At 40.6% G+C, this 23,508-nt stretch overlaps 6 protein-coding genes across 12 annotated transcripts; 2 read left to right on the forward strand and 4 right to left on the reverse strand.

Moving 5' to 3' along the window:
- Positions 1-522: 522 nt before the first annotated feature.
- Positions 523-4,099, reverse strand: LOC132453626 (14-3-3 protein beta/alpha-1-like). 2 transcript variants are annotated; one of them, XM_060046601.1, is made up of 6 exons: positions 3,804-4,099; positions 2,492-2,792; positions 2,270-2,393; positions 1,999-2,162; positions 1,256-1,351; positions 523-1,148 (listed from the first exon to the last, which is right to left on the reverse strand). In XM_060046601.1, the coding sequence occupies exons 2-6, from the start codon at positions 2,783-2,785 to the stop codon at positions 1,092-1,094; spliced, it is 735 nt and encodes a 244-aa protein (XP_059902584.1). In that variant the 5' UTR covers positions 2,786-2,792; positions 3,804-4,099; the 3' UTR covers positions 523-1,091. The 2 variants fall into 2 exon arrangements, with proteins under 2 accessions (XP_059902584.1, XP_059902591.1); XM_060046608.1 differs by having other exon boundaries at positions 3,809-3,957.
- A 1,644-nt stretch (positions 4,100-5,743) lies between these two features.
- On the forward strand, positions 5,744-7,795 carry ognb (osteoglycin, paralog b). The gene is made up of 6 exons (XM_060046578.1): positions 5,744-5,945; positions 6,078-6,138; positions 6,313-6,477; positions 6,607-6,809; positions 6,895-6,987; positions 7,081-7,795. Exons 1-6 carry the CDS (start codon positions 5,847-5,849, stop codon positions 7,249-7,251), a joined length of 792 nt encoding a protein of 263 aa, XP_059902561.1. The 5' UTR covers positions 5,744-5,846; the 3' UTR covers positions 7,252-7,795.
- LOC132453684 (ubiquinol-cytochrome-c reductase complex assembly factor 5) lies at positions 7,036-8,555 on the reverse strand. The gene is made up of 2 exons (XM_060046643.1): positions 8,235-8,555; positions 7,036-7,742 (listed from the first exon to the last, which is right to left on the reverse strand). The coding sequence occupies exons 1-2, from the start codon at positions 8,386-8,388 to the stop codon at positions 7,666-7,668; spliced, it is 231 nt and encodes a 76-aa protein (XP_059902626.1). The 5' UTR covers positions 8,389-8,555; the 3' UTR covers positions 7,036-7,665.
- Positions 8,556-8,681: 126 nt separating this feature from the next.
- Positions 8,682-11,836, reverse strand: kctd6b (potassium channel tetramerization domain containing 6b). Of its 4 annotated transcripts, none has more exons than XM_060046627.1 (3): positions 11,304-11,836; positions 10,576-10,649; positions 8,682-10,373 (listed from the first exon to the last, which is right to left on the reverse strand). In XM_060046627.1, exons 2-3 carry the CDS (start codon positions 10,582-10,584, stop codon positions 9,687-9,689), a joined length of 696 nt encoding a protein of 231 aa, XP_059902610.1. In that variant the 5' UTR covers positions 10,585-10,649; positions 11,304-11,836; the 3' UTR covers positions 8,682-9,686. The 4 variants fall into 4 exon arrangements, with proteins under 4 accessions (XP_059902610.1, XP_059902613.1, XP_059902601.1 ...); XM_060046630.1 differs by having other exon boundaries at positions 10,576-10,667; XM_060046618.1 differs by having other exon boundaries at positions 10,528-10,649; positions 11,304-11,834.
- A 900-nt stretch (positions 11,837-12,736) lies between these two features.
- Positions 12,737-15,250, forward strand: LOC132453662 (glutathione S-transferase Mu 3-like). The gene is made up of 8 exons (XM_060046631.1): positions 12,737-12,895; positions 13,146-13,221; positions 13,301-13,365; positions 13,457-13,538; positions 13,651-13,748; positions 13,839-13,934; positions 14,232-14,342; positions 14,941-15,250. Exons 1-8 carry the CDS (start codon positions 12,860-12,862, stop codon positions 15,034-15,036), a joined length of 660 nt encoding a protein of 219 aa, XP_059902614.1. The 5' UTR covers positions 12,737-12,859; the 3' UTR covers positions 15,037-15,250.
- Positions 15,251-15,331: 81 nt separating this feature from the next.
- eps8l3b (EPS8-like 3b) lies at positions 15,332-23,374 on the reverse strand. 3 transcript variants are annotated; one of them, XM_060046213.1, is made up of 20 exons: positions 23,261-23,374; positions 22,574-22,625; positions 22,262-22,377; positions 22,095-22,156; positions 21,695-21,853; positions 20,913-21,062; positions 20,431-20,516; positions 20,174-20,286; positions 19,821-20,017; positions 19,463-19,589; positions 19,254-19,324; positions 18,997-19,071; positions 18,215-18,360; positions 17,663-17,840; positions 17,268-17,305; positions 17,071-17,164; positions 16,500-16,616; positions 16,028-16,116; positions 15,794-15,926; positions 15,332-15,671 (listed from the first exon to the last, which is right to left on the reverse strand). In XM_060046213.1, the coding sequence occupies exons 2-20, from the start codon at positions 22,609-22,611 to the stop codon at positions 15,627-15,629; spliced, it is 2,034 nt and encodes a 677-aa protein (XP_059902196.1). In that variant the 5' UTR covers positions 22,612-22,625; positions 23,261-23,374; the 3' UTR covers positions 15,332-15,626. The 3 variants fall into 3 exon arrangements, with proteins under 3 accessions (XP_059902196.1, XP_059902204.1, XP_059902186.1); XM_060046221.1 differs by having other exon boundaries at positions 17,268-17,302; positions 23,145-23,374; XM_060046203.1 differs by having other exon boundaries at positions 23,145-23,374.
- Between the last annotated feature and the right edge of the window lie 134 nt (positions 23,375-23,508).

Here is a 23,508-nt window from a genome sequence, read left to right on the forward strand (position 1 = left end):
TAAATTAAATTCAGAGATAACCGTTTTTACCACTGGAACATAGGTGCTAAACCCAAACCCAACACACATGCACACAAAAGAGGCTGCAAGATAAATTCAGGCACCAAACTTTGGAGAAAATAACTGTTTAAAGAGGAATATTTTGCAAGCAGGGTTGATACAGTGTGATAAAGACAATTTCAATCAACATCAATAAAAGGTTATTCAAGGATTACATACACGTGATAGTCTAACTTGAAAATACATGGACCACATTGAAGCACAGATTTTGTCTTGCACTGATTTCAAGCAGCACTGATTTCAAGCAGCACCTGAATAGTGAGTACAACTATGACAATCCACTTTCAAAATAATTAAAAATAGCACTGCCTTTCAAAAAGCCTAATAAAGTGGAATGTCTGAGGTTAAGGAATCTTACTCGACAGTCTAAAAGGGTCCCTTAATCAAACTTAAATTTGTGAATTTGTGAACATAATCAAAGTATATCAACAAGATGCCAGTGTCACAATACAGCCTCTCTCCTTTCTGTATGAGCTCACAGCAGAATTGCAGTTAGTAAAATACAGGATTGTACAGTGTCCTTTCTTTTTTTTTTTATTAACAATTTAGTCTGTGAAGCATTTAATATATAGCATCACAGTGTTTGGTGAAAAATCAACTGCCAGTTTAGTAACCATACCAGAAAACCTGTAAATTCCATGACAAATCACACAAAGAGTATGTAACAAAAAAGGAAGAAAAATGCACAACAAACTAGCTTGGGCAAATGAATTAAGGAAGGATGATTAGAATTCTCCCCCTCCCCCGATACACATACATCATTCACAACCATTCACACCATGTTCCTCTCCAAAAATCACACAGAACCTTGCAAATGCATCCACACAAAGCAAAAATAAAATAAAATAAAAAGAATACTGCGACATGGACCTGTCACCTCTCAGCGAACTGAGAGGGGTAAACTAGTTGGTCAGGAGCAATTCAGTCTGCTTGTCATACAGAAGGGGAAGGGTTTGATGGAGTGGAGGGGATGAATATAAGCTGTCTGTGTTTAAGATAAAGAGTGTAGGTGGATTAACAGTGCAATTTCATTAGTTTTCCCCTTCTCCGGTCTCTCCCTCATCTCCCTGGCTTTCTGATGTCCACAGCTGTAGAAAAAAAAAAGAGAGGACATAAGGCATCCATACACCTAGAGAATGCAACAAAGAGTGGCACATCATGGACATTAACCAAACATGAAGATTATTCAACTCACAGTCAAGTTGTCCCTTAGTAGTTGCATGATCAGGGTGCTGTCTTTGTAGGAATCTTCATTCAAAGTGTCAAGTTCAGCAATGGCTTCGTCAAATGCCTGGAAATAGAATAAATAAAATCAGGTGTTCCAATATTAATGAAAATGGTTAAAATTTTATATTGGTGTTAAAATGTTTGCATAGGCACAATCAATGTTCATAGATTGGCATGTCAAGCCTTCCTTGCAACTAGTGTCGCCGTTACCGGTGATAGATAGTGCTGTACAGCACCCAACCACCCCCTATTCAAAAGGGGTTAGATGGGCGTTCTAAGGGTAACTATGGTGAGATCCATTGACTGTATAGGTTCTGTGGATTGCAACAGTTTGTGGTGCATTGGCTGTTCGATGCTTTCAAATATTTTTTCCTATTCTGGCGATCTTTCATCTATAATAGTGTTTTCTTGCCGTGCGATTTATTTAATTTATCAAAACATTGAAGTCTGCCATAAAAAAGCCAGACTCGGACCAATGAGTGGATCCATACGCCACTGACGTCCAAGCAGCAATCCTAACCGATATTGTATTTTTATTTTTTGTGTTATTAAAATAACATTTATTGTTATTTTGGTTAAACAATTAACTAAATATCGATTTTCTAAGTGTGCTCAGAATGTGTGAAGAACATCCCCCGGTGTGAACATTTCATATACAAAGATTTGAAATATAAAATCTGTTCTTGCCACATTAAAAGATAATGTTTATACCGTCTTTGCCAGGTTACAGGCCTTTTCCGGGCTGTTGAGGATTTCATAGTAGAAGACTGAGAAGTTGAGGGCCAGACCAAGCCTAATGGGATGCGTTGGCTGCATGTCTTTCTTGCTGATGTCAAAAGCATTCTGGTAGGCCTCCTGAGACTGATCCACTGTTTCTTTAGGGGGAAAGAATACATAAGAAGGTTAATAACATTCAGGCTTAATTCACTGCTCATTATTTATTTACATATATAGACACACGCACTCATTTTAAAATACATACCTTTCTTGGAATCACCAGATGCTACCTCAGAAAGGTATCGGAAATAATCCCCTTTCATTTTCAGATAGAAGACCTTGCTTTCAGGAGCAGTTGTATTTTCAATCAGAAATTTGTCCAGGAGTGCCTAGAAACAAAGAGCACAGAGCAAATATAGTAAAATTATACATTATGCATCAGATGCATTATTTAAAAAAAATCGATGTTGTAATTTGAAGCACTTACTAGCACTTCCTTGCAGATGGACTGCAACTCGGTTTCAATCTCCGCTCGGTATGCACGTGCCATCTGCTGCTTTTTCTCATTGCCCTCAGTTTTCTGCTCAATGCTGGAGATGACACGCCAAGATGAACGGCGTGCCCCGACCACATTCTTATAGGCAACAGAGAGCAAGTTGCGTTCCTCATTGGAGAGTTCCACTCCCTGCTCCGTTACAGACTTCATGGCAGCAGCCATATCATCATAGCGCTCAGCCTGCTCTGCAAGCTTGGCCTGCTGTACCAGGTCGTTCCTGTCCATTTTCTGTCTGTTGGGACAAAAAACATAACAATATTGGTCTGTCAATACTAACATGTACTTGTGTATTTAAATTAACATGGTTGATGCTCAGCAAATAAATTATACTGTAAAATAGTATTTGAGCCCTTGTAAGCACTAACCCGATTTCTTAATTAACTACAACATTAACGTAACCTAGTAGTAGTTGTAGTAGTAAGGAGAGGGAACAACGTTAGCCAGCCGTATTATTTTATTCAGAATCGAAACGACATCGACTTGTAATGATAAGCCGTTACATACAATTTGAATCTATAAAACGCCTTATTTAGCCAAGCAATGCGGCCTAATTGATTCTTTTATCTTATTTGTAATTTCCTAAAATGAGCTGGAGCTTCCCCGTGTCAGGTTATAAGGCCCCTCTACACGACTAGCCCCCGCAGCGGCTGGGCTATCAAAACTCGATGGACAACGTTTCCAATGTTAACATTTCACTAGACGGACTATGAGGAGCGCGTTGGTCGCAAAGCTCATTTCAAGTGAATTGCTTATTTAAAAATGTATCCATCAGAGCTGAACTACATACAGCTGGGCGATTTGAGCGACGATTCCGCTAGCGCTACACCACTGTCTAACCGTTAGCCTTCGTTATGTAGCCAACAGGCTAGGTCTGAGTTAGCAATGGCTGACCACCTCCAAACTCCAAATGTGGGCCCAGCAAATAGATGAAGGTCCTTTTCATCCATCAATACGCGATAGCTCAATCAAAACACAGTGGTCATATTGGGATGTATAACTACATGTCAATAGTGTTAGAATGGCTGTCTGAACCACGAGCCTGACGGAACAAAGTGTCATGGATTCCGACTCCGAACGCAGGTTAGCCATGAGCTAACGGTAGCCAGTAGCTAACGTGAGCAAGGCTCTCTAGCATGGTGTCTACTCCACATCCTTCTAATAATAAAGACGCAATCGATGACATCGACATTAACATGCATATAACCCCCTTTACAAACAGAGTATTGAACAGTTAAAAGCATACCACACTTAATATATTGGCGACTTTAAATCTTGTTTTTTCTCTAGACGATCGAGCCTCCTTCCTCCGTCTTCTCCGCGTATCGTTCAGGGCAGCAGCACTTCCGTTACCTTGACACTTGTGTTTCCTCCCTACACCCTACATCTGCATTATGCAACATCAGCCCACAACAAACAGGGTTACACTTTACAATGAGGGTTCATTTATTAACCGATGAACATTAGTTAATGCAGTGATGCGTATTATTATATAGCATTAGCATGGGGGTTAGGTAACTGGCAAGGGTTAACCCTGGTAATACCTTAATTCCCTCAGTATAACATGGACACCATTACCTCCGTTTGCATGAACACTATAAGTAAAAGATTAGCCTACTAGACGGTAGACCATTAGTAAATGTTTATTAAGGTGTTTACAGATGTTAATTATGCAATCATAAGTTAATGAATGTACCCTTGTTGTGTGTTAACACAAATTTAATTTGATTTGTTCAACGCCATCTCAAGATTCCCAAGATGTGAGCACAAAACAGGGAGACTGCAGATAGTTGTTTTTCATTATTGAGGGTTAGGTTGCCGAGGATTTATCATGTCTCAGCAGAGGGGCAGCCTCTTGAATTGGTAACAATAATTAGTTAATAAATTAATACGTTTTATTTAAACACTTTTTATATTATTTAATATAAACATGGCCAATTGTAAAAACACCATTATAACGTCAAAGAGAATCATCTTCTGTCAAAAGCAACAAGGTATGTTGAAAGGGCTTGTTTACAAATCTTGTTTCAGCTGCTGCCCTATTGCCTTCTGCTGGGTGTAGTAAAAGTGTCACTTAATATCAACACTCACTTAATAGCCTTAACCTTCACATAAATACATAAAATACATTGTATAACGAAGAATGGGTGTATTTTTTTATTGGTCATAACCATTCATACCAAGATTATGAATTATTGTAACATTCATAAATAAAGTTACTTCAGAATTTAATGAAGTTATTTTGGCACAAATTATTCCACTAGTTGAAAGATTGTGTGGAATAGGGTTAGTGTGACAACATGTCACCAAGTTGTGTGATAAGTTGGATGCATATTTAGTATGAGACAAATATGATGAGAAACACATGTGATGTGTAATGATAGTCTCAAAATCATGCATTCATGATTTGATTCATGATTTGAACAGAATCATCGAACAAAGAAGCTTTTACGATATCTACATATCGGGTATACTCTGCAAATCCTGGTTTTGCCAAGAGAAAGAAATAATTGGATGGGAGGGAGTGTTGTGTTCAGCATAAGGCATGCGGGAAATGATTTTGGGGTGGGGAAACATTCTGAAAAATGTTGTGGCTGGGATGGGATCAAATTCACTGATGACACACAGTTTAGCAGTTGGGGGAAAATCCATGCCAAATGAGGAGGACCATAACCGTTGCTTTTTGTGTATATTGGGCATGAAGAATAGTAGACATTTAAAGGAGAAATTTGTATTTTTTACATTCTTAATAACACCCAGTGTACAAATATCATGAAACTGCAGCTAGTTTTAAAATAATTATACAGGAATGTAATTAATGAACTCACAAAACAAAAATCCATCGATCATATTTGCTCCATTTCAACTGTTCCTTGCTTTACTAGCTTTTCCTTCTTTCTCTTTTTTCCATTTATATAATGCACCCTAGAAAATAGCTGAATATAATTTTAACGTAAGTAGCCATAGCTTTCAGCTTGCCTTCAACCAAGGTTTGTATTAACATTTGGTTTTTGATTACCTCAATGCCTCATTCACAATGTAGAGAAACTATCCCATAGTTCACCTGTATAGTTTATAGTCTTTATGTATGCACAATGCAACTTATCAAAGACAAAAGAGCACCACAGCAAATATTGAGTTAAATTCTCTTTTCCTTTTTTACCTAAAATTCTACTGGCAGCTTGATGAAAACTGCATGGAAAGTTTTCCTGATCACAAGTACGCCAGATCACAGCCCAGCAAACAGCTACCAATTCACAAGCCTTTCCTCATAGGGAATTAAGAGAAAATGCACTTGGAGATGTTAATCTGCGTGATTCTTATAATTCCATCACTAGTGCTATGTTCTCCAGCCAAGAATGGATATATTGAAGCAAGGGCACCTAAGGTAACAAAACCCAACAGGGTTAATTAAATAGTGTCTTATTCTCGGATATTGTAGAATTAGTATGAGACAAATTGTATTCCAAGTATGCCACTGAAATATCGTTTACCTTAAAGATGTGTTGTGTCTTTCCAGAAAGACATTGTGACCATTCCTGAGTTCCCTCAAGACTTACCAGCAAAACCAGATGCTGCTGGTAATGTAGCTTTCACATTACAAAAAACTATAAATCAAGTATTAAAAATATGTCCAAATTACATTATCTTAATGGGTATATTCCAATATGTGTATCATTGTGCATTATTCAAATAGACTGTGCATATAACTTTTCAATGTTAATCGATGTTTTCCACTAAATTATACAATTCAGTGCTCCCCACGTGTCTGCTCTGTGTATGCCTGATTGGATCGGTGTACTGTGAGGAGGTGTTCCCTCAAATGACAGCCATCCCAGCACTGCCAAGAGAAACCACATACCTTTATGCACGCTTCAACCAGATCAATAAGATAAAAAACAAAGACTTTGCAGATATGGGTAAATAAATGGATTCATTTGTTTCTTCAATATGATTTTTGCATCGATGACAGATAGGTCCACACGTTTACTTTTTGATAGGTATCTTGGCCAAAGCCCAAATGATGTATGGGTCTTCTTTCTTTTCAGGAGCATTAAAAAGAATTGACCTGACCGGAAACATAATCAGCGAGATAGAAGATGGAGCCTTTTCCAAACTTACCAATCTTGAGGAGCTCTTTCTGGCTGAGAACCGACTTACAAAACTGCCAATGCTACCCAGCAAACTAACAACATTGAATGCCAATTTCAACCTTCTCAAATCCAAGGGTGTGAGGTCCAATGCTTTCAAGGTAAGCTATAATACAACAAGGTAGCTAAATTCAGTTTAAAGGTAAATGAGTATATCTGAAAAGTGCATCAATGTCTTGTGTCCAGAAACTTCCCGAACTTGCTTTTCTATACCTTGGAAATAATAAACTGGAAGTAATTCCACAACTTCCTGAGTCGCTACAAATTGTTCACCTCAATGTAAGAAACAATTTTTTAAGGTGTGTCGTCATGATATTTTCAATGGTCTTTGTTTGTGACATAGTAATATGTTTATTTTCTCTCCTGCTTCAGAACAACAACATCAATACAATTACTGATCAGACATTTTGCAAAGGCAACACCACTCAGTACATCCGAAGCACCATGGAAGAGGTGAGACTGGATGGCAACCCACTTGTCTTAGCTCAGCACCCAAATAGCTTCATCTGTCTGCGGAATCTTCCAACTGGACATTACCACTAAAGTTTTAGATAACCAACGCATGATTTTGGGAATTAGCTGTAAACCCTGCAGGTGTAGGTGATCAGCATTATTAAGCAGAAATAAGTCCCTTTGTGAAATGGAGAGATAAATTCATCAGTCCTCCAAATCTTTTTATAAATTGTACTCCGCTTATTTTTTCTCTTAACATTGTTTATGGTATATGTTACATTTCTTTGTTTCCTTTTTCACACTTGTATCATCATAGACCTTCCGCTTGTGAACTAAACAAATTATTGTGAAATATTAATAGCTACCGTTGGATCTTCAGACAGCATTGCATGTGCAAGAATGACATGCATCTTTACTCAATTAAGTTCACCTTGATGTAAACAAGCATTCATAGCCCAGAGTCCAGTTACTTTTGTTGAAACCGGTAGTTCCAACGTCCAACATTTATTTGACTTCAATCAGGCCATCAGCGATCTTCTGCTGGTATGATCTTTCTGACTGTTTTCTTCTGTAGACATCATCTGGCAAATACAATAGAAGGATTATTGTAGGCACTCAATAAAATTGGCAAGATAACATGTATTGTGGATTCATGGATACACACAGAGGTTGGTTTGATATCCTGTGAAGGAAGGTCTATACAGATCTCTAACTGAGAGAAAGGCATGAGACATCCTACAAGGAGTAAGAGGAAAGCGACAGTAGGGGGACCTTTATTGTGCTTACATAGTGTTTGGTGAGGCTACATTTCACTTCTTTGCAGAAGCATGGCCAATTTTTTTCGAAATTTTGCCCAACGCGTTTGGCGTTGGTCACTAGTTTAAGGTCAGGTTAGGCGTTAACGTAACTTGATGTCCTATTACGTGACATTGTATTTGTCCATCGCTGTAAAATATGATTAGCGTTTGATTCCTACGTCAAATAAAATGGCGACGATGTAACCTTCTAGATCACATGTAGGTCAGAAAAGATTGCTAGAAAAGATTGAAGAACCATTCAAGAAGTATACTTACAGAATGTCTCCCTTCCTATCCTCACGTTTATCATGATCCATTCCATAACACCGCCTATGCAGAAAAATACCGGCAGGAATCTGTAGGTTCCGAGACGGCGTTTACCCGGCATAAGACTCAGTATATACTTAATGTTTTCACTCCTTTGAAACATCTTAAACAGCGGGCACTTGCTTATTTATTATTCTTAAACGACAGCAACGATTGTCACATACATTTATAAAAACGTAGTATATTGCCTAACTACACAGCAGCGCAGCAGCATGTCCTGAAGTGTGACGCCGCCGATAGGGAATGATCGTTTTGTGACAGCAAGTAACTAACCGGACGGAGTTACAGAGCATGTTTATAACTCTAGTGTGGTGCGGGAGACGCCCATGCGGTAGGTTCAGACACTAAAATGATTCACACCCGATTAACTTTATAGCTCATATCCAAAAAAATGTAATGTTATGGACGCGAGGCTAAAGTAAGGTTTTCATTCACCATCTACTGAAGTTTAGTAAAAGAGTACCAATAACACTAACATTTGTAATGCCTATTTTACAGGGATGGATAAATATTGTGAATTTCCAATATAATGGTATCCTTTATATTCGTATGTGAAGTTTTTAGATGTGTTATGGTTTAGAATATAAGTAGGCCTATTCAGAGTAGAATCAATAAATTATATATTATATCAATTTCAGTATTTGCATTCGTTTTTTTGTAGGTTGGTACGAGTTGTTACAGCTACCAGTTCTTTTTAACTGCGCTTAGAATCCTTTTCAAATGAAAATATTTGTTATGGAAAATAATGCCTACTATGATTATTATAATGACATCTTTATTTTCCTGTGGAGAAAATGAACATAAACAATGGTAGTTCTACTTTGTAACGTAATAATGTCGATACATCCAAAGAACCAGACATAGAACCATCCCCATGCAACACAGCCAGGTTAAGGGAAACTAATATAAAAACCAGATAAACCAATTGGAAACACATTAGACTTAACAGTAACACTGACATTTAATAATTTAAGACATTTTTTGTCCACAACCCATACCATGACCTTCATGGTATTTTGCAATAGCCCTAAAAAAAACATTAAATATGCAGTGTCATTATCAATGCTAATTTTAAGACACATCTAATCGCTGTTTATGGATCATACCTTGTTGTATCTAATCAAAATGTGTTCATTTATATTTCTCCATCTATATATGTTTCAATGCACTTAGCCGTCTTGCAGTTTATGATCATTTAACAATTTAACAGAATTTATGTGTATTTCCATAAACTTTATTTGTCAAGATCGGGTGCCGTGTATATTGTATGTACATGTACCAATTGTCTTACTATACATTCTGATATGGTTAGGTTTAGGGCCAAAACAAACAAAAGACCTATGCATTCATATGTTTAACATTGACCACCATCCACTATGGAAGCACCAGCTCTGTCGCGGTTCAGTCCACGACGATGCGGGCCGGCCTACAGAAAGTCCAGTGGTGCTCCACCGTGTTCTCGTTGGCCCGCTCGCTCATGTGATGAACGCGCGTGTTGCGGATGGTGAAGCCTTGCTTCATGATGTAATCCATGAGGTGCACCCGCAGGTTCACCTCCTGGTGATAATCACACGGTCCAAACGTAAAGGAAACCTGGCAGTCTCTGGTGTCCATCATGTGTTTGCTCCACTTGGTGAAGTTTTTGCAGATTCCCTCCCGTAGCGAATGGTCCTTGGCGGTGACGGTGAGCTGTGTGATGATCACAGCTACGGGGTTGGAGTATTTGGAGAGTTTCCTGGTGCTCGAGAGTTCAACAATTTGCTCAAAGATGTCGGGAGGGTAGAGGGGCTTGGGGTCCTGAAGGCACTCGATCAGCGGTTCGATCTGGTAGAAGTCGGCCTCTTTCCTTAGCAGGTCTTTTTCCGAAAAGTCAGAGGGAAGCGTCAGCTCAGACGTTCGAAGAAAGTTCAAGATGTACCGGAATAGTGTGCCGTCACGATCAATGAAGTAGTTCCCTTTTGAGTCTTTGGTTGTGGGGAAGTCTCCGCGAAACATGGCCCCCAGCATGGAGTCTGGATAGCGCTGCAAGGTTGACAAGGTGGTGGTGTAAAGGTGGCCGCCGACATTCAAGGTAACAGGACTGTTCCTCTAAGCAAATAGGAGGAAAGAGCAAGAAATGTGTCATATTGTAACAAGGGAAAAAGTGCCAAAGCATAATTCATTTAGAGGCATTGATGTTGTTAATCCTCCTAATGTACAACAAAAAGAGTTCATCAGTGATCTGACCAGCTATTAAACTCACCCTATGGCCCCCATCTCCATTATCCATTTGTTAAATAAAGATACCCACTTCGGTCATATCCTGAACAGTATGGTGAAGATATGATGATGAAGATGATGATGATGCTGCTAATAAAATGTCACCTGTAAAATAAAAAAAATCTAAAACAGAATAACAGTTTTGGTTTTAATAATTAAATTAAAGTATTTCTAAATAACCTCCATGATTGATGTTTTTATGCAGCGTTAATAATTCATCGTTGGTCAAAGCAAGCCAACTTTGGACATGCCGTAGTAGTGTATGGCAACATGGTCTGAACACCTGGATCTGCTGAAGTTGGAAAATGTGACGAGACTGTCTGAATATCTTGATAAACAACATGACTCTAGTGATTGCCGTTACATTATGTTATCAAAGTAGCTAAACTTGTATTTGCTGGTAAATCGCGTTCAAGTCAACGTTACACTGCAACACAAGTCAGTGTTCCATTGCATATTGCATAAACATGAACTGAATAAAGCTAACAGGCTAGCCTAGCATGTAGCCTAATACACATCCATGTTAACAAATGAATAAATCTAAAAGTCAATCACGATCGCAAACTAACATATGGCGCCGTTTAATCTTCTACCAAAGAAATGCAGGAGTAGGCTATTGAGCATTATTGTCTGTGCTAATAGTTGTTTGAGCTGTATAACTTTTCTGAAGCAGATGCTAAATACCGTTCGCTCATGATTGTTGCTTGCTCGCTAATGGACATAATTCATATAAAACGTATCCCTTAAGAAAGGGCTTACCAGCTCTTTCGTCTTCCAAAACCCCTTAGCTCCGGATTCTATAGAATATACACGGGCCGGGAGGACACACAGGAGGTGCTGGGAGGACACACAGGAGGTGCTGGGAGGCGGGGAGGTTTAGTACGAGACAGTCTCTGCATCTCCGACATCGCTACCGCAGGCAACTCTGAACCCTTTTCTCCCTTTCATTCCTACCCGTGAGCAACGCTAGTCTCCCTTCTCTGCCGAATGCATTTTTGAAAAAAAAGAATCAGTTTTTAAAATCCTTAAATGTGATGCATGCCTCCGAATCGTGTGACGCGTCCGATCAGCTGCATTTTTGGAGATAAATAAATTATTTATTATTAATAAATTATTTGATCCCCAAAAATATATAATATAATAATAATAATAATAATAATAATAATAATAATAATAATAATAATAATAATAATAATAATAATTATCACACCGTTGGTCTCCCACCATATGCGCTGTCATCAGCACAAATGATCTGTCCCAAGTTAAAATCCACCATCCCCGCTGGCTTTTTTTTGACAACTCGACCGCTTCTTAACCCATGAAAGCAAAAAGCTTTTCGAGCAATCTGATTGGTCAAAAATATATACAATTTTCGAGTGACCTCATTGGTCGAAAATATATATATTTATTAAGCGATCTCATTGGTCGGAAAAATTATACTTTCAGACCGACCTCATTGAAAAATATGAAAATGTTACTTTGAAATAAAAATCTATACCGGAGGCGAGAACGATACACACAGTTTAACAATGCAAACGTGTATTTCCCTGGGAGGCTGCGACGATGAGAAATGTTTGAACGCAGGGGTTCGCACGTTGTGGATAGCAACTTTGTATTCGCCTGCTGGTTGTTTCTAATGTGTTTTAGTATTTTAACCATGTCCATTTTCGGCATTATAATATGAGGACCACATCACAACTTGTCTTAACGTCGCAATAATATCGGATATTATGGAAGCCTAATGCATTCACTTGAGTAAATATATTCAATAAATTCTGCTATTTTTTTTCTGAATAACATAATTGTTGCAGAATTCTGAAAAAGGTTTTCATAAAAGAAAACGATGATTTGCAATAAAAAACGAAAGCCGAGTTAAGCAAATCCACGTTTTTAAGACATTTAAGCGCAATAGCCTACTTTCTAGGAACTATTTCATACTTTTAGATAGGCTTAGCTTTTAACTTAATTTATTAGACGATAGAAATCGCTCTAACTTAAATATGAAGTAGAATATTTTGTAGTTTAGTCGAAATAGACCTACCAAGTCCACCAATGCTCCAGAAACAAAAATAGGTGGGTATGAATGTAGCCTACACCTAAACGGTGGGTAGGTATAGGCAATAAAACAGTAGCCTGTTGCAGTCAAAGTGGTCAATTGATTATTTATATAATCGGCGGGTCTTTATAAAAGCACACTGTATGGTGCAGTCAATTTCTTCTCGGCCACGCCTCCTCCAACAACCAGCCCTGGAAGTGCACAGTGAGGAATCATTTTGTACTTTGTCCTTCTTGTGCTCCATACCCCTCAATCGACAATGGCAATGAAACTGGCTTATTGGGATATTCGTGGGGTAAGAACTTAAGTGACTACTTTCCGATAAATGTCTGTGTTTTCTTCATTGAGAGTAAGTCGTTTATCGGAGGAAAACATTACATTTCTTGACAAAGCAAAGCGATGACGGGAGTATCTGCAGAGTAACCTAGCATGGTGTGTCAGCCTGCTGCAGCCTGCGTTACAACAACCAACATTTGGGTCTGGACGTGTCGAAAAGATGTGCTCGTGTCGTGTGTAATGTAAAAATCTTGAATTTCTCTAAACAGCTTGCCCAGCCGATACGCTTGCTACTTGAGTTCACAGGAACAAAGTATGAAGACAAGTTCTACGTCTGTGGTGAAGGTAAATAACTACCAACAAAAAATGTTAACGGTTATGCAATTCGTAATTTAACTGATTACCTTTTATGGGTCTCCCACAGCTCCCGATTATGACAAGACTTGTTGGTTCGACGAAAAGCACAAACTTGGGATGGACTTTCCCAATGTAAGAGATGGAGGAACTACTATATCGGTTACAATGGCTCAGACCCACTCAGAATACCAGCGGACTCGTGGCCTTTTTTTGTTTTCCACAGCTGCCCTATCTCGTGGATGGAGAGCGAAAGATGGTCCAGAGCAACGCCATCATGAGATACATTGCACGGAAACACAATCTCTGTACGTGGTGACTTGTGTGCTAACTGGGGAGGACAGTGTTCTGTATATCCAAACTGTCTATAGGATGTATTGCTAAGTTGCTAACTTCATTCTCCACGATATCACACCACAGGTGGAGAGACCGAGGATGAAAAGGTGCGCGTTGACCTCATGGAGAATCAGTCCATGGACTTTCGGAACAGCTTTGTAATGTTGTGCTACGGGGATCATGTAAGTTCAAGGATAGGCCATCGACAGTTCATGTGTTATCTGGAAGCGCCATAAATCAAACTGTAACTAACATCTGCGTTTTTCGATCAGGATAAATTGAAGCCAGGTTTTCTAAATAATCTGCCAGTGGTTCTTAAGCAGCTGTCAGATTTCCTGGGAGAAAGGAAGTGGTTTTCTGGCGACAAGGTATTGTTTAATGTTGAGAGATTTAACTTAAAAAAAAAATCAGTCCTCTTACTGCTATTTGTGTGTGGCAAATGTATGCAGTATTTGTTGAGTATTCAATGCCTGTAAAAGATTTATAATATTTACATTTTTGCTTAGCTTCACTAATGCTGAATTGGCTGGGTGATGTCAGAGTTGAATTGGTCATTTGACCATGTTGCAACCTCTTATGGGTTAACGCTTCTGCCATTACTGCTCATGTTAAATCTCAACTTCTCAATGAAGAGTCATGACTTTGTTGTAATCCCGTACCCCTAGATCACCTTTGTGGATTTTATTATGTACGAGCTTCTGGACCAACACCGAATGTTTGAGCCCAAGTGCCTGGATGATTTCAAGAACCTCCGAGATCTATTGGACCACTTTGAGGTCAGACCCACCCGTTCATATAGTATTTTTACTGTTGTTTATGACTGGGGTGTAGCCCTGCAAAAGTACTACATAGATCCAACAAAAATGTCTGTATAATAAAGTTCTGTTTACCTGATTAGTCTGTACATTCAGCAAGGGAGATTGAAATGAGTGTGTGTGCAGGTCCACATAGGGAGGGGTTTAAGCTCCCGTCCTGCTGGACAAGGAATACCCCATATAATGTAGTCTCTCACCTGCCTCCTTAAGGGAACGGGTTAGAACCTGCCATAATGACTTGGGTTGAGCCTGCCAGCATTCAGAGGAGGCTATAAGTAGAACCAAACTGGTTTGTAGAGTCCCATTCTTCAGGGTCCCTCGTGACTTTTCCCTTTTGTTAATGTGTAATCTGGTTACTCTTTGAAAAAGACCTTGTGCGCACAAGGTGCCTTCAATGTGTAGGGGCTTTATGGTTAATCAAATTCCTGGGGCAAGTTAGAAGTAAACCTACATGTTGATTTAGAAGTTAAACTAAACGTTTGCATGGTATGAATATAACGAAACTATTCTGGTCAAACATTTGGTTAATTATTTTTGTTTTTTATATATTTCCCAATAGGCTCTGGAGAAGATTTCTGCTTACATGAAGTCCAGCAGATACATGAAGACCCCGGTCAACAACAAGATGGCCAAATGGGGAGGTCAGAAGGAGTGAATCTACACCGTCAACCGGAGTGGTCGATAAGGAAACTCCTAATGGACCAAAACATTTGGGCCAAATTACTGCAGATACATAATTCTTGTGTGTTATGTGGGGCATGTAGTATCTTGAGTACCACTACCGTCACAATTGTACTGTTTTATGTTGTTGCATCTTTTGTAAAAACCAAGGATTTCCATTATGAGTAAAGAACGTTTGTAAAAAAAAATAGTTTATTTATGCTGTGAGTTGCTTTTATTGGACAACGTAATTCACTCTTAATGCTTGATTTTCGATTAAATAAAAAAAATTGATAGAATTTATTTATTAGATTTTAAATGAGGTAGGTAAATGATACACTGGGTGGTTGACAGATAATTTGCAGCTATACTGCATATTTAAAAAAATTCGGTAGGGCTGATTCATGTCTTAATTGCAGTTGGAAAATTAGTGTATAACTGATTTGAAGTAGTTCAATGCAGCACAAAATCAACCTCTTAGCGATCATCTGTTGGCACAAAAGTTGGTTTTGATCAGTAATCGATTGAGTTAAATAGAATCAGTTTAATTACGACCGCCATTATAATGTACTCGGAGACTGGTCACTAGTGACGGCCATTGTAGGGTCCATACCCGGGCTCGGAGGCAAGCTGTAGGGAATAAATTGTACGTTATTCATCAGTGAATTAGAGATTATTACTATAAAAGTCAGATTGCGTTGTTGGAAGATTGCATTGGTCTTCACACAGCGCAATCGTAGTGCTATACTCACTGCAATGGCAGACTTTATGGGCTGCAGCTGGAAGAACATTTTGCCGCCTTCCTCGGGGCAGGCAAGCCGTAGGTTTTCGCGGGACAATCCCAGCAGCTGTTTTCCGTTCAGCACACCAATGCTCTGCACCGTCCTGTGGTTCCAGGGAAAACAAACGGTCGTATACTTGACTCGTTCAGCATGCATGGGTGGGTGAATATTCAAGGGTTTCGTTGATATGCGTGGCTAGGTTACATTTTGGAGAAGCCTTTGTAATCCAGCCAGGCTCGAACATCCGCAGGGCTGGACATCAGGTCCAACGGGGGACCACGGCCGCGGGAGCCCTGGAGGGAGACGAGAGGATCAGACACACTGGGAGGCAGTTAGTGGTAAAGTCATGTGTCAATAAGAATACATTGGAAGGCGCCTTTCTCGGCACTCAAGGACACCGTACAAAGGTAGACAAAAGTCATTATAAAGAAGGGGACAGACAGGTGTATTGAGGAAGAGGATCTGAGGGAGCTGGAGGGAGTGGTAACAAGGACGTGTTGAAGGAGGTGGCAAGAAATGTAAGTCATAAAAGAGGATAGCACTTTGTACCCTTTTACCGAGTACTTTACCATGTCCAAAATGAGGATCAAGGGAACGATAATGCAAGGTCAGAGGAAGTTGGATTGAAAGAGCAAATGTGACTAGAACAAAAATAGCAGTCAGCAACATGGTTGACCTGTGGGTTGTCCATGGGCACTGACTCATTCATGGGCTCCAGAACATTCTGGGGAACATGTCCCTCCTCCTGGAGATTATTGCGGACGATCCACCACTGTTTAGACTTGTCTACCACCTAAGGGAAAATGAAATAAAGTATAAGCGTATAGATAAAAGGTTCTCATTTGAGTATCATGTCTACCGTATGCTTTGGACCAGGGTTCAAGGTTTTGTGAGGACAGCCAATTTATTTCATTGTATTTGTATATTAGCCAAAGCAATAAATCAAGGGACCGTCCACGACTGGAACCATACTTCACAGCCCAAAAAATACAGCCTATTGACTTCCACCAATTGACTACTTAGCAGACAAGTGTATACAAAGTGACTCTTCTTGACTTGTCATCAACGAACAGAGACATCTTACTCAAGGTTGCCCACAGTTATTTTTGCGTGGAAGTCGAACACCCGAACCACTTCACTGTCCTGCCCCCGACGTATCAATATTGTGTTCATTCCTTCATAATTCCAATCTCAACACTAATCATATTGCGTTGCTACTCTGCATAGACTTTGACTGAGGGGCTTACCTGGACCACGTCTCCTTTCTGAATACTCAGCTCCTGGCTGTTCCTTGCCACAAAGTCATAGATGACCCGCATGTACAGGGGCGGCCCGCTCTGGCTGCAGCACAAGCATTCCCACCATCCAAAGGGTTAGGAACCACTATGCGTTAAATACGAGTATTGTACTACTGTGTAAGCAGAGAGCTGTGTGTTCTCCATACCGTGGTGATGGTGGGGCCCAGTGGCTGTCGTTCCTCTGCTAGAAGGAGCATGGACGAAATACATCATGTATAATATATGATAAAACATTAAAGATGGATTATTGGTTTCAATCAGCACCCTATAACCTTCTGGACGATAAAACTGATGTGAAGGTGTGTATTCCCTGGTCTCCTGTGATAATTCCACCCTCAACACGATCAAACTTGATCAAGGTACGGGTTCAATGAGTGATTGCCAAACCACATAGGCCTTAACCCTTGCATTAAGTAAAGCTTTTATAAAACTAAGAAAATAAGTTTATCATCATATGCAATATCATATATACATATAATATACTAATCAGGGCGTAGTTTCTCATGGGCTTCTGTGGTCCTACCACTCCGGGCGGTCCTACCTCTTCTCTGCTGCTCCGGGGGTCATATGGGGGCCCGTTACTGGAGGGAGAAGGGGGGAAACGCTGGCTGTTGCTGCGGTTGAGGGCCACCATCTGGGAAGATGTCGCCCGGGGCGGGATCTGCCAACCGTCAGAAAACTGTGGCATGTACGGCGGGACTTCGTGCGGCCATTTGTTCCTACAGCAGGACAGGAAGTGGTCCCGTTCAGAGACCAGGAGGTCGGAGGGCGAATTGAGGTCAGACAATTGGACAGTAAGTAACAATAAGAGTAGTGTTTATCTAGCATAAAAATATCAAAGCAGAAGAGCAGTAGAAAGAAAACAATGGCACCAGCAGAACGATGCTTAAAAATAACAGTCAAGTTGTTTTTACAAGAGAAAAGAGGAAAAAGTGTGTAAAACATAAAAACAACAAGTAGCGTTCCTTAGAACGTACAGTATAGATAATACAGATTACATCTAGCGTAGAACAACGCATTGCGTGTGTGTCAAGGAATAGAATGGATTTCCTGGGCCTTCAAGAGCATCATGGCGGGTGGGGGAGTGACGTACCTGGGGAGGTTCCAGCACTCTCCCAGGGACCTCCACAGCTGGTCCTCCTCTGGACTCGTGTCCTGGTCCAGGAGCTGCAGGGCCGGCTCTGTCAGCATGGGGGAGACCACTCTCATGGAGATGCCAGGGGCATACTGCGGGACCACCTGCAGGAGGAGGAGGAGGAGGAGGAGGAGGAGGAGGAGGAGGAGGAGGAGGAGGAGGAGGAGGAGGGGGAGGAGGAGGAGGAGGAGGAGGGGGAGGAGGGGGGAGGAGGGGGAGGAGGAGGGGGAGGAGGAGGAGGAGGGGGGGGAGGAGGAGGAGGGGGGAGGAGGAGGAGGATGAGGAGGGGGGAGGAGGAGGAGGATACATTTTTTTTGATCATATCCTTTCTCTCTCTTGGTTACTGTTGATTCTAATACACGTTGATTTGCATTATTTTAGTTTACTCTTTGTATTGCTTTTTTATTTATGATTGGTAATTGTATGTATATATGGCATACATTAATTTTCCCTAGGAATTAATAATAATTATAATCTTATCTGGACATTTTTATTAATTGTTTATTCAGTTTACAAGGTATCTTTATCAGTTCTATAGACTTAATCAAGATTAAGTTCCAGCTAACAAATCACAACCAACTCGTGACCAGATAAACCAGAGCCAGTGCCTTTCATAGATTCACAGATGAAGGGAAGGATAAATAACCGCTAGAATATATTCTGGGACCAGCAGTTAGACTTGAGTGGCCTCTAGTGGTCACCAAACACAAATTAAAGAAACAGAGGCTCTCTGGACTCACGATTCGAAGAGTAGTGAAGAGGATGTGGACATAGTCTGGTGCACTGGGATTGGTCAGGTGCCCGTTCAGTTTACCCTGTATCAGCAGAAAACCCACGGTATAAACTAGCTGTTTACTTACTACCACCCACCATGGAATATTATCACACACACACACACACACACACACACACACACACACACACACACACACACACACACACACACACACACACACACACACACACACACACACACACACACACACACAGTACTTACTAGTAGATTGAAGCCATACTTGACTTTTTGAAGATATCCAACATATTGATCTGCAGGTGGCATGCCGGCTCCTGGGGGAAAGACCACTAGTTAGAGCTACAAGAATATATACAAATAAGGTCACTGAATCTATCCTTCAGCGGTTCATTTAGCTCATAGTTTCTTTTTTGCGCTAAAGATAAATGCTACTATTCCGTGAGGCCAAAAACCTTTTGTCTTGGATTTCTTCTTTGAGATAGCTTTCTTCTTCTTGCCATTTTCGCCCTGGGGCAGTACTGTAGCGGCTAGAAGCCCCATGAAGAGCTCCACATCGATCAACACATGGTTTAGGATTTCCTGCGAGGGAGAAACAGAAACAACCGGTTTTAATACGAATAGATGATGTATTAATATGATATGGGAAGGACTAATTCTAATCGTCAAACTCAAAACTAAAAAATATGATAATGTGTTATTGAATCAAAAAGTTGGTATTTACGATACCAATAAATCACATCATGACCTCAAGCCAATACCAATATTAATTCTGATGTGATCCATAATATAAATCTTTTGGTTGGTTCTGACCGTATCTCTCTTTATGTCGGTATATTCTGTCATTGGCCGACTCTCCTGTCTGCCCATTTCCATCTCAGCATTGTAGTGGCTCTCATGCGGTGGGGGGGCGTAGCTCCGAGGGGCGGGGGGAGGGTCCACGGGGGCGTAACTCCGAGGGGCGGGGGGAGGGTCCACGGGGGCGTAGCTCCAAGGGGCGGGGGGCGGCTCTGTAACAGGGCAAGAACAAAGACCAATGATCAACACTGTCTGGGGCCTTTCAACAGGCCGACGCCTGGCAGTACAGTGCGGTGTCACGTCCTATTCTGTCAATCCGGGTCGGCATCTGCCTTTTCCCAACGCCGCTGCATGAGAACAGATCCTACCGACGGCCCTGCCACTGGGGCGGTATTCTAGGGGAGAGGGGGGGCGGTCCAGCACGGCCCGGGGGCTGGAGCCTCCTGGGACCCACGGTGCAGGGATGTGCTCCCGGTCGTTGCTAGGATACAGGACGGACAGACAGTGAAGCATTAGGACATCCTTGTGTTGAACTGACATAGAAATAAGTCATTCTTTATCTCTTAGATATGGCGGAGAGATATAATGTGTGGCATATTTAACGAGGTGTTGTGGGAAATTGTACCGGAGGTTCAACTGGTTGCTATGGTTGTCCACATGAGCTGGCGCTCCTTGGACGACCTTATCCAGATCTCTCTTAATGAACTCGGCCTAGTAAAACGAGGCAAGTTTAAGGAAAGAAAGTATATCAAACGCACATGAAGCCCCAGTCAAGTACAAAGATCACATTAGAGAATATTTTCATTCTCATCTTGCGAAATACTGGTTCCGATTCAGAACTATTCAACAAAGTACTAATAAACAATGGATCTATCTAGATGCAGGTATCCACATAACAAACCACATGAAAAAGAAAAAGAGGAAAAGATAATGAATTAATTTATCCATATGGGGGAGGGGTGTGTAACTGATGGAAGAGCATAGTTATAAATATAATTATATATATATATATATATATATATATATATATATATATATATATATGGTTTGTGCCGTACTACCTGATTGAACCCGATGTTAACCACTATTCATCGGGGTTTGACTCACCCCGACCTCTTCACACTGGAAGATGTAGACCTGAGTGCTCCTCTTGAAGCGCTGCTGCACCACCACGGCCAGCAGGGAGTTGTAGGCGCAGCAGTCCAGCACGGTGCTGGTCTTGAGGACGGAGGCCAGGGGGAGGGACTCCAGCTCAGCCTGGGGAATGGGGGGACGGACGGGTCGACGGGGGCAGGTTAGGTATGACCACACTGAGGGTGAGTCAGAGCTGGTTGTTTATTAGAGAGTCGTATTAAGGTCACAATGTGAACGATTGAGCCCCTCCCAGTTTGAAGCCAGGAAACTGTCAGAATAAAAAAACTGGCTGCCCAGCAACTTTGGTTTGTAGAATTGATCAGTTATAGGATTCGATTTTTTTGCTTAAATTATGAAAATCACTATCAATCAGCAAGGACTACAAATATGGCTATTTGTTACGAGCTTGTTGAAATGTTGCAGTTGTGAAAGTAGTATTTCATAGAATTTGGTCAAGAGAATTCCGTTCAAAGAGCCATTTTGGTTATCTTTCAGCTTGACTGGAATTCCTTATCACTCTGTCCCAAAATTCACCTTGCATTAAAAAGCTTTATAGTCTTACACGGAAACGGTGGTTCTAGCCCAAGGAATATCACATTTTCTTTTTTTTTTATACTCTCGCACTACAATTCTGGAAAAGCCGGCACCACTATAGGAGGGATATAATCTGATCTGAATGTCCCATCAAATAAATTCAAACTGCAATCCTGGTACAACTTGCTAGCATCATGTGACCCCCTCCCTCATGGACCAACCTTTGTCTCGATGTCGTTGAGCTGCAGGTATCCTCCCTGCACGTCTAGGATCATGTCCTGCGGCCATATCCGGCCTTTGGCGTCTAGGTTCTTGAGCTTGGCGATGCACTCATCCAGGCTGTTAGCCTCATGGCTGATCAATTCACAGGTAAACAGGTGCTGCGGCCAGGGGGAAACAGGGAGGTTCAGAGTTCAAGTGTGAACCCATTATCTTCTTCTTTTTAACATAGTAGAGGTCATAGTTGGAGTTCTTTCCATAAGTAATCAATAGAATAATACCAGTATTAAGTATTTTAGTCATCTTTTATTATAGTATTATTAGTCATTTAGTAGTATATGAAGTATATGGCTGTCATAATTACAGTAACAATATGGTCCTTTAAGTAATAATAATTCTTACCTCAACTCTGTAGTGAACGTTGTCTTCCTTGTTCAGTGTTTCTATGTGCTCTTTTCGCTGGGCTGAAAAAAAAATCAGAATCAAACTATTACACTGTGGATATTTGGACTAGGACTACTATTTGTGTGTGTGTGTGTGTGTGTGTGTGTGTGTGTGTGTGAACATACAGTATATTGCCTTGCCACTGGGCCTGGACGGACTGTTTCTCTGAAATGGTGAGTTCCTGGGTTCATCCTGTTGAAAACCTCGCCTAAATGACGGCTGTTCCTCCGGCACGAAACCCCTTTTAAGCATTATGAAGCAACAACTGTTATGACTGTCTGCTATACGCATCCATGCCAAGATTAAGATTACTGTACTGGTTGGCACTGTTATTGTCATCACTGACCGGACTGGGTGTGAACAGTTTATGATATTGATAGTTTTTTGATTGCTTTGACGCACTATCGAGAAAATTGTTCCATTGAAAATATACTGACCTTGGGGAATAGGAAAAAGGTGCTGCGGTTCCGTACATTTTCTCGGTCTTTACTGTAAATGACAGAAAGTCAAGATTGAAGTTCCATAACGATTAAGGGTAGGCCTACTTTTCTGTCCCCACAATCTAAACTAATATTGAGCATAGGCCTACGTTTTGTATTAGCTGTTGAACAGAACTCTCGAAAAGATAATCGACAAATGTTACCATCGACTCATGAGCAAACTTTTCAGATGATGGATATGCTTATTCGATTTCAAATTATAATTATACATGCACTTTAACGTTTGCCAATAACCCTCACTTGTATTCAAAAGAACACTCATAATTTTCCATAGATCAAATAGATCTGGATTGATTTAAAAAGGAGGTAAGTGAAGACAGTCGCCTTTACAATAAGCATTTATCGCATAGCTAGTTAGTAGTCTAAAAAATTAGACTGACAATATAACCATTACTGGCTTAAAAGTAAATAAAGCTACTTGCTCAAATATTATTCAAGCATATCTTAGGCTAGTATAACAGCCACAACCTAGAAAATAATGGCCCATAATTGAGAAAACGACATTTACCTGACAATGCTAGATGTCCATGTATAAACCCTGGTCCGGTGTAATTAAATCAAATTTAAAATCATTAGTGGTTAGAAGTTGTCCATACAGAGAAGTGGATTTCCTCAACTACCTACTTCAAGTCAATGGGCCCAAAGTTCAGATGGTTTTACTGTTGTGATCGTCCAGGTAGGCTGTACAGAATGAGTCTAAAGGTGTGTCTTATGTTGGAAGGCAAGTCTCTCCATGGGTCCAAAGGTAGCTGACAAGTTTCGGATTAAGATTCAAGATAAGTTATGCAATAATATACTTTGTCCCCGAAATTGAATCTGCCCTCACAATGAACAGTTTACATACAATTGTTGAAATTCAAAGAAAAGATAAG

The sequence above is a fragment of the Gadus macrocephalus genome, chromosome 1 (assembly GCF_031168955.1).
Source record: "Gadus macrocephalus chromosome 1, ASM3116895v1".
NCBI lineage: Eukaryota > Metazoa > Chordata > Actinopteri > Gadiformes > Gadidae > Gadus > Gadus macrocephalus.

Bases quoted from the DNA above. Each gene is read 5' to 3' on its own strand.
- LOC132453626 (XM_060046601.1), bottom strand. From the start codon at position 2,785: ATGGACAGGAACGACCTGGTACAGCAGGCCAAGCTTGCAGAGCAGGCT. The intron at 2,163-2,269 runs GTATGTATTTTA...TTCCCCCTAAAG, and splicing joins ATCTGGTGATTCCAAGAAAG to AAACAGTGGATCAGTCTCAG. The intron at 1,149-1,255 runs GTGAGTTGAATA...TTTTTTCTACAG, and splicing joins TACTAAGGGACAACTTGACT to CTGTGGACATCAGAAAGCCA.
- ognb (XM_060046578.1), top strand. From the start codon at position 5,847: ATGCACTTGGAGATGTTAATCTGCGTGATTCTTATAATTCCATCACTA. The intron at 5,946-6,077 runs GTAACAAAACCC...GTGTCTTTCCAG, and splicing joins TTGAAGCAAGGGCACCTAAG to AAAGACATTGTGACCATTCC. The intron at 6,478-6,606 runs GTAAATAAATGG...CTTTCTTTTCAG, and splicing joins CAAAGACTTTGCAGATATGG to GAGCATTAAAAAGAATTGAC.
- LOC132453684 (XM_060046643.1), bottom strand. From the start codon at position 8,388: ATGTTTCAAAGGAGTGAAAACATTAAGTATATACTGAGTCTTATGCCG. The intron at 7,743-8,234 runs GTAAGTATACTT...TGTATTTGCCAG, and splicing joins GATAGGAAGGGAGACATTCT to ATGATGTCTACAGAAGAAAA.
- kctd6b (XM_060046618.1), bottom strand. From the start codon at position 10,554: ATGGATAATGGAGATGGGGGCCATAGG. The intron at 10,374-10,527 runs GTGAGTTTAATA...CTATTTGCTTAG, and splicing joins ATGGAGATGGGGGCCATAGG to AGGAACAGTCCTGTTACCTT.
- LOC132453662 (XM_060046631.1), top strand. From the start codon at position 12,860: ATGGCAATGAAACTGGCTTATTGGGATATTCGTGGG. The intron at 12,896-13,145 runs GTAAGAACTTAA...TTCTCTAAACAG, and splicing joins CTTATTGGGATATTCGTGGG to CTTGCCCAGCCGATACGCTT. The intron at 13,935-14,231 runs GTATTGTTTAAT...CCGTACCCCTAG, and splicing joins AGTGGTTTTCTGGCGACAAG to ATCACCTTTGTGGATTTTAT.
- eps8l3b (XM_060046213.1), bottom strand. From the start codon at position 22,611: ATGTACGGAACCGCAGCACCTTTTTCCTATTCCCCAAG. The intron at 22,378-22,573 runs GTCAGTATATTT...AATGCTTAAAAG, and splicing joins CCTTTTTCCTATTCCCCAAG to GGGTTTCGTGCCGGAGGAAC. The intron at 16,617-17,070 runs GTAAGCCCCTCA...ATTTTCCCTTAG, and splicing joins AGAAAGGAGACGTGGTCCAG to GTGGTAGACAAGTCTAAACA.